This window comes from Octopus sinensis, linkage group LG6 (genome assembly GCF_006345805.1).
Source record: "Octopus sinensis linkage group LG6, ASM634580v1, whole genome shotgun sequence".
NCBI lineage: Eukaryota > Metazoa > Mollusca > Cephalopoda > Octopoda > Octopodidae > Octopus > Octopus sinensis.
This window is the reverse complement of record NC_043002.1, coordinates 83,802,473-83,812,127: the sequence shown is the minus strand read 5'-3', so window position 1 is coordinate 83,812,127 and position 9,655 is coordinate 83,802,473. Positions and strand designations below refer to the sequence as shown.

The following is a 9,655-nucleotide window of genomic DNA, read 5'->3' as shown; positions in this document are numbered from 1 at the left end:
ACCTTTGATGTATTTATCAGAGCTATCTTCATATCAAGTCTCATGTGTAGAAAATATCTTGTAGACATTTTGGATGATGTAGGTGATATCTTTCGCACTGGTATAGCATAGCCGATATTTTCTATCACAATGAGGAAGATCGGTGATATCTTTGTCTCTCTTGTTTATCAGTTATTTAGTGGCAATCTCCTGTTCCTGAGTAACAAAGACAAATACTTCTAGATGAAATGTCAAGTATCTATATCATGTACCGGAGAGGTTACTATTCCTGTCAATGCTGTTGTTAACATCCAGCTTCCGGGATATGTACCCCGTTTAGGTACGTCAGCCCAGCTTCCTCTGGATCATGTGAAACAGATATTTACACAGAGTACCTACTGAGGACCTCTTCCCATACTCTGCAGATGTTTTCACTTTTGAGTAAGCATGTAATGCATTTATTTCTTTACTGTTCAGTATGTGTTGTTTGAGTGATAAAATCCGACATTCAAAGACTGTTTGAACTGACCTTGTGCTTCTGTCGTCTTACATAGATCCTGTCAGTACCATTGTTAACCTGGATGTTGCCAGTCGCGGTTGTATCTTTCTAGTTTTGATGTCTAGGCTGTAGATCTCATCTAGTGTCCATTCTAATATACCAAATGTTGGTATTAGCACTGGCACTGCAAAAGTATTGCAAAATATGGTTTTATTGAATGTAGAAAGCTCTAATTTTTCCTATTTTCTGGAGTCTCCTGAAGTATTTTTTGTTACTCTGGCTTTACTCATAATACCAACCTATGCAACATTCTCATCATTTTAAAGCTACTTGTAGTATTCATCATTGGAGACATGAGAGGTAGACAAGCTATTGACGGTCATATTCCCTGCCTGGTCGACAGTCCTTCTTCGTTTGGTTAGTATGATGTGCATTTGTATATGTACACGCAAACACTCACACACACACACACACACACACACACACACACACACACACACATACAGATATATATACACGCACACATACATATATACATGCGCACAAACATACCATGCAACGTGAACAACTATTGGACCTTGAGTGGTTTAGCATTTGTCATTTTCTTAAAATTACACCCATTAATTTTGCTGTGGGCCGCAGTGTGTATCATATACTGCTTTGATTAATAAATTTTATTGATCGATTGTTATTTTCCTTAGAGTGGACTATACAGGCCATATGTGTGCATGATAGATACTAACAGGGTGCTGACCACACTCTACTGGATCATGAACTAATATACATACATGCATGCAAACATACATACATACACACACATACATACATACATACATACATACATACATACAACATACATACACACACACACCACACATACATACATACATACATACATAATACATACATATATATATATATATATTTATATATATATATAATATATATATATATATATATATATATATGGGTTAAAATAGCCCCATTAAGGGACTAAAATATCCAATGAATTACTTTTCTTGTGAATAATATTCATAAAATAATAGGTTTAAGTATTAATCTTGGTTTATAAATATTCAAATTAAAATTCAGAAAATGGACAAGTAGCATAAATATAATTTATTAACTGCAAAAATCCAACATATTCTCTTACAGCTGTTTCGATTTTGCCCAAAGAATTAAGTTCTGGTAATTAAAGCATTTTATTGGGCAAAATCTCATCATAGGAGTAGAAAAGACATACCGTTAGGTTGTTAGATATGTCTGTTGAGAAGATTTGGAGACATAACAACCTAACGATATTTCTTTTCTACTTCTCTCATAAGATTTTGCCCAATAAAATGTTTTAATTACTGGAATTTAATTCTTTGGGCAAAATCGAAACAGCAGTAAGAGAATATGTTGAATTTTTGAAGTTAACAAATCATATTAATGCCACATCTCCATTTTCCGAATTTTAAACAGAATTCAGCTGCATATCATATGATAAATTCTTATAAAGATATCCTATTTTTCAGCTGTTAACTTAACCGGATTATATTCAGTGCTGAATTTTATTCTTAATAAACACGTGTACCGAGATGCAAATCGAAAAGCCTGCATTTTACATAGATATATAAGTGTGAACAATTCTATATACTCTGCTGGATACATTTGGTGTTCGTCTGGTATGTTGATTTTTTTGTTCATTTTTATGTGTCTTGAATTATGCTTGCACTGACGATTAAAAAGTGCATTTTCTGCACTAATTATGAAATCATATGATATGCAGCAGAATTCTGTTTTTAAAATGCTCGCTTCGAGAGTTGCATTCCCTCGAGTTCGGTACAATGCGTTTATTTATTATGGTAGTTTTGACTTTAAGAGTCCTTCCTAGCGTGAGGCATTAATGTATAGTAATGTCCTTAATATATATATATATATATATGTATATATATATATATATAGACAGACAAACAGACAGACAGACAGACATACCGACAGACAGACAGATAGGTAGATAGATGCGACCGTCGATTTATAATCGGTCAATAAGGCCATCAACTGCTCTGGTTTCATAGTTATATACATACACTATATATGCATATATATGTAACTTATTGTTAATAAAAGCCAGGGTACACTGCGTTCCCTTAATAAATGAAAAATGCATTGTAAATACACGCAGTGGGACTGAACCCAGAACTTGGAGCTGGGAAGCAAACTTCTTACCACACAGCTACGCAACGCCGTTTTTGTCTTTTGTTTGTTTGTTTGTCATTATCTGATAATTGGCGATAAGCTTCTTTCATACATCATTTTACGAACTATTCACGGGGAGCTTCTTTCTCGTGATGACTCGACACTTACTATAGGTAGCAGCAACCAAAACTCCCTAAAAACCACCCATCCTATTATATTAAAAGAAAAACCAAGAAGTCCTATATACTGTATGTCAGAGAAAAAAGACGGTGTGGTCACGGTTGAAACAACTTGGATCATGGGTCTACTCGATAAGAGCTGACTTTGTTCTAAACAACACATCAAGCAAAAACAAAAACAAAAACAAAACCAATTCTAAAGCAGCAGTTTCCGTTTATGTTATCACGTTACTTCTGTCTTATAATATTTTCTGAAAATTTTTATATGGAAGTGTCATGGAATGTGATACTGGATTTGAGATTAATATAATTAGAAGTTATATTTTTAAAAAATAAATTCGAATATTTGTATTTAGGAAATCTTTTATAAAGGTTTTTACTAGGTAAAACAATACTCACTGACTCCACCGGCAACTGAAAAATAAAACAATAATATTAGTATGGATTAATATTTTAAATCCAGTGTTATGTGCATTTTTATTAACATGAAGCGAATAATGTTTCTGGCAAGTAGTAAGGAAATATTGATTTGATAATTTTCGACGGAGAAAGGTTGCGAAGATAAAATATCGTGACGAGGAAGGTTGTGTATTCACTGATTAATGTAGAATCTCGGAATAGTGTGATGGCAAACTGATTACCATAGCAAGAGAAGATATGTGAAGCTGTAATAGATATAGACATCCCAAAACAAAATGGCTGTTGTAGCATTATTGGAAAACGGATTTAAAAACATTTCAGTAATGATGATGATGATGATGATGATGATGATGATGATAATAAGGATAATAATAATAATAATAATAATAATAATAATAATAATAATAATTATAATAATATAATAATGGTAATAATAATAATTGAAATACAAAAGATGTGGCCTCTTAAAACAAGAACTGTTCCTGTTATTGTGGGTGTCCTAGGTATGATAAAAAAGGGGTGTCAGAAACATCCAGATAATATCCCAGGAGAACCATGTCTCAGAGAAATCCAAAAGATTGTGCTGCCAAGTACTGGCCACATCCTTAGGAAAACTTTATCAATTTAAATGTCAGTGTTGTATTATATGAAGATATTTCGCTATTGCCCCTGCCAGTTTCCCTCCATAAGTTTACAGTCGTGCTGTAACATCTCTTATCCTTCACTCACACTATGACGGTGGGTGTGTCTCGGTAAGTGATTGTAACAAACATGCAGTTTATAAGTAATAATAATAATAATAATAATAATAATAATAATAATAATAAATAATAATAATGATAATAATAATAATAATAATAATAATAATAATAATAATAATAATATAATAATAATAATAATCTTTTCTACTTTAGGCACAAGGCCCGAAATTTTTGGGGAGAGGGTAGTCGATTACAATGACCTCAGTTCGCAACTGGTACTTAATTTATCGACTCCGAAAGGATGAAAGGCAAAGTTGACCTCGGCGAAATTTGAACTCAGAACGTAAAGACAAAAGAAATACCTATTTCTTTACTGCACACAACGGGCTAAACACAGAGGGGACAAACAAGGACAGACAAAGGGATTAAGTCGATTACATCGACCCCAGTGCGTAACTGGTACTTAATTTATCGACCCCGAAAGGATGAAAGACAAAGTCGACCTCGGTGGAATTTGAACTCAGAACGTAACGACAGACGAAATACCGCTAAGCATTTCGCCCGGCGTGCTAACGTTTCTGCCAGCTTGTCGCCTTACTGCTACTACTATTACAACAACAACAACAACACAACAACTACTACTACTACTACTACTACTACTACTACTGATGATGACGATGATGATGATGATAAATAGTATGGTTCTTGGTCTAATATTATTGTTAAATCCTGCTAAACATCATTGCTCTTAATGCAGACTGTTTCGTGTGAAGTGTTGTGAATATCGTCCTAGTGAGCGTCTTGATTAACACAAACTCAACTCAAGTCTCAGCCATTTCATTTAATATATTCTTCGTACCTGCGATTTCTAATCGTGGTCAATAGATTAGAAAGGAATGACGTCTTATTTTCTCTTAATAAATTGGATGAAACAAAATCCATCAACGCTTGCGTGATATTAAAACATTCACCAAAGGAGATTAAATTGATAGTTCCACCACTCGATGAAAATCGGGTCTTATGGGATATTTTCATTTTGGTATACGACAAATTTAATAACTTTCCTCCATCAAAATTTGTAGCTTTCTATCAATTCTTCCAAATTGAGAACATTCAATTTTATCTAAGCCCCCTAAGACTTGATGAAAGAATGAAACTTCCCGAGCAATTTCTAGATTCCATCACCAGATTTGCCAACAAATTGTAACAGGCATATTGTATTTCCAAATCTGGTCATATATTATTTTACTGTTTCACATTTTAAGGCGGTGAGTTGGCAGAGTTGTTAGCATCTTGGACAAAGTACTTTGCGGCATTTCTTCCGGCTTTGTGTTCTGAATTCAAATGCCCCCGAGGCCAACTTTTCCTTTCATCCCTTTCGGGATCGATAAAATAAAGTACCAGTCAAGTAGTGGGATCGATATAATCGTCTAGTCCCCTAACTTATAAAATTCCAGGCCTTGTGCCTATAGTGCAAAGAATTATTGTTAATCTGGTAAAGATTATTAATGAATTCAATGTTATTTGTACCTAAGTTTTCTGTTTCTCTCTGGAGAGATAGTATTTTTCTGTTACAGTCGACATATGTAACGCTTAACTATGAAACAGAACCTGATTAATAAACTAAGGAAAAGATTCGAAAACGCTATCTATAATAGATCTATCATTTATATTATTAATAAGATAACTGACTGGAAAAGTAATTATTTATATCAAGCGTGATTATACAAGCATGCATACATACAACGTACATACACACAGAGCATGTGTGTATGCGTGCGTGCGTGTATGTGAGTGTATACATGATGTGTGCGTGTTTTGGAGAAATTACAATAAACACAAGTTTATATAAATCGTACCCTACTAACGTTTGACTGTTGAGATTGCTTTGGAACCTTTGCATAATATGTTTAACGATAACGAATCGTAAGGGGAACGCTTTATTTCATTCTGTTACAGACATCGGATGTCTAAGACAATTGCCCTTGAGATATCAAATGCAGAGGTTCCAAACAACCACAATGTTGAAAAATGTTTGAGGGGAACAAACGATATAAATTTGTGTTTATCATAATTTCTCCTGTATACACACACACACACACACACACACACACACACACACACACACACACACACACACGCACACACAAGCAAACACACACATTTAAGCCACAGCTCAGTAGGACGGATACTGTATTTCGCTTAGTTGTATTCTGGATTCAAATCCAACCATATACATTTTCCTCAAACATCAAAGTTAGGATGTTACAAAGAGTATTAGGATTTCCTAGCGTCACAATCGTATCATAGCAGAATATCATAGATAGATTATTATTTCGTCTTCCTCCCATATGTAAGGTTTTTAAAGGTGTTTTTTGTCTATATTATTCTTTCAACACATTTCAACACAGTTGTTAGCATAGTCACAATGGAAATGCAAAGAGAAATGAAATAATATTTTTCAATAGAAAGTTATATGTGGCTCTTTCTATAGCACGTTCACCTTTTTATCATGACGATAAAAATAATATGTAACGACTCACAAGATAAAAGATCCTACAAATGTATAACAAAGAATATAATTTTTATATTGTTGTTTCCTAACACCTCATGTCAGTATTACATGAGAACTTCCTTTCGAGGACCAAATGCTTAAAAAAAAGGGGTAAGAAAGGAAAGAAATTTATGGATTTTATGTTTTTCTGCAAAGTTCCAGAAATCTTGTGGTTTTCAAAATAACCGTGGAATTTCCACGGATTTTGCTAGTTAGCATAATTCGCGTTTCCTTTCTACAACGAAATTTGACTTTCGTACTCCTCAAATTATCAATGATACGATTTCCCTTCGAGGGTGCGAAGCCTAAAATTATAGAGGAAGAATTTAAGGTGTTGTGGCATTCAGGCCAGCCCGAAGATATTTACAAAAGTGATAGCAATTAGAAAAAAAAAAAATTATATTTACCGGGGGCGATTGCAACAGTGCTTAAGATGAAAAGGAGTGAAATCATCATCATGATTGCTTCTTGCTTGCGTTGCAAGTGGCTTTTCTCTCTGGTGAAGACCTGTTTTTATAAGAATGTTCGAACAGCTGAAACCATCATCGTCGTCCTTTTCCTCCTCCTCATCATTGACTCCCCTACTACTACTACTACTACTACTACTACTACTACCACCACCACCACCACCACCACCACCACCACCACCACCACTACTACTACTACTACTACTACTACTACTACTACTTTAAAATATTTAAGAGTTTGTAGCCTTAGATAAAAGTATAAAGCAAGAAACCAATAACCTAGCTATAATAGATATATAAAGAAATTTACAGACTGAAGAATTATGTGAAGTCACAACTGTTCAGTATAACGAAATAAATTCTCTTGTCATTTGTTTACTAAATGGTAACTATGAAAGAATTTGTATTGCTATTTAAACGCAATGTTTCGTTGATCATATCAATGCATATACACATTATCTGATTATCGACAAATATGTTCATATTTTTTTTTTCCGTATTCTTTCTTCCTTTTATTTCCTAATTTCTTTCTCTTCTTTTATTTTTTTACGTTTCTTTAAGAATTAGTTCTGAATGCATGCGGGATTTTTTTTCAAGAGATTATTTCGCCTTAAAACTTGTCTAAAATAGCAACAGCTGTCAGTTATATTTATATTGCTTTTTACATTTTTTCGCTTAGTGATAAAACTTTTCCATCCTCTTGATCCTCAGGCAAAGAGCAAGGTTCCAAATCATTCGATTTTACAATCTTAACATCAATTAAACTTATCTCACTCTGCTGCCAACACAGACCGTCAACAGTTTCCTTGGATTTCATGTTTTACCTTTTTACAATTTTATTTTCTATTGATTTAAGAATCATATAAGGATAAACTCAAATTGATTTTTAACCCACATTTTAATCTCTTATCGTCCAGATTATTCTATTTAAACCGCTATACTTTTATTAAATATGAAGCAGATATATAATCGATGAAACCTTCTCTGGGTAATTCAAAGGTTTGAGGTCAAGGATTACTGATAGACACAAAGAACTGCGTGGTGTTGCTTTTGGCGATTTCAACAGCTAGGTTATTTAGTCCAGCAACAGCTAAGTGACATGACACACACATGAGACGAAAAACGGATCGCTATACTTTTGTCCAATACTAAAATATCATAACCGACATAAATATCTGAAATTCACTCGACTTAATTCACCATCGCCTGATTTAATATCACTAATTGAGACTTGAATGTTTTTAGCATGAGCCCACTCTATTCCAAACCTCGGGCTAAGGCTCCTACTTGAAGACAACTTCCTTCTTCCTCTCATCAGTCACAGACACCCTGCAAAATTAGGAGCCAATTTTTTTTTAGTGTGAAGAAAACATAAATGGCAATGATTGATACTTGGTTTTGCAACAGGAAAATTCAGTGTCTCATTGTTCTGAATTCAAATCTTACATCGGCAGAATTAATCAGGATTTCAATACTATTTTTACACGAATTGAATTAGACCAGAGAGTAAAAAAAGGTTATTATTTATTCATCTTCTAATAGAACCCCCAAAATAGCGTTTGTTCCCCATCACCATTTCACAACCGGTGTTCATTTGGTTATGTCCCTGTAACTTAGTGGTTTCGCAAACAGAGAGCGATAGAATAAGCACAGCGCTTAAACGAAAAGAAAGCACGGGGGTCGATTTGCTCGGCTCTTCAAGGTGGTGTCTTAGTATGGCTGCAGTCCAACAAATGAAACAATTTAAAGACTAAAGATAAAAGACAAAGTTTCTGTTTTTCTGAAAGTAAAACAGAAGCATAAATTTTTCTAGTGGTTGTGGAGCAATCAGTTAAAGCACAATATTATTCACTTTGTAAGGCGGCAAAGTGGAAGAAACGTTAGCACGCCGGGCGAAATGCTTAGCAGTATTTCATCTGTCTTTACGTTCTATACGTACAGCCTTGGCCAAAAGTATTAGGCCACCCCAATGTTTTGGGGGTTCTCCTATCTCAATGTTAATGAAACTCATGCACATGGTAGATTATGGTATATTTCACAATATACATTAGTTTTAATATCAGGTTGACCCTTCTTTAGCACCAATTACCGCTTTTATACGGTTAGGCATTGAATTAGCTAGTTTCTTGCAGGTGCTGGGCGCAATTTTCCTCCATTCTCCTCTCAAGATTTGGTACAAATGCTCTTTATTTTTAATTGTTGTGTTCCTGATAGCTTCACCAAGAGTTCCCCATAGGTGTTCGATTGGATTTAGATCGGGACTTTGAGCTGGCCAGTCCATGGGAACAATACCCTGTGTCTCAAACCATTGACAAGTATTCTTTTCTGTATGACGTGAAGCGTTGTTCTTTTGAAAGATAACACTGTTTTTCGACACTCCTGGATGCCATTTAGCACTTGATGGCTCTAAAACATCCGATAACATAGAAATATAGGTAGCTGAATTCATCCATCCCTGATATAAAACATTTCTCTGGGTCCTGTGGCAGACATGCAGGCCGACACCATTATAGATCCACCCCCATGTTTTACGGTTGGTACCAGACATTCAACCTTAAATGCTTCCCCAACCCTGCGACCCACGAAAGTTGCACCAGATGTACTGAAAACCTGGGTAAAACATGAAAAGTAATATTAGCTTTATGTTGGATACTTTTTTTTTTTTAATATATTTT

The 9,655-nt window shown here is 34.6% G+C and overlaps 1 protein-coding gene across 1 annotated transcript in view; it reads right to left on the bottom strand.

Annotated features, from left to right (window-relative positions):
- Positions 1 to 7,067, bottom strand: part of LOC115213512 — a 24,751-nt gene extending 17,684 nt beyond the window's left edge. Inside the window, exons 1-2 of the mRNA XM_029782521.2 lie at positions 6,921 to 7,067; positions 3,238 to 3,252 (exon numbers count right to left, since the gene is read on the bottom strand). Coding sequence (XP_029638381.1) covers positions 3,238 to 3,252; positions 6,921 to 6,972 — 67 coding nt within the window. The 5' untranslated portion in view covers positions 6,973 to 7,067. The remainder of the gene's footprint in view (positions 1 to 3,237; positions 3,253 to 6,920) is intronic.
- Positions 7,068 to 9,655: the final 2,588 nt, after the last annotated feature.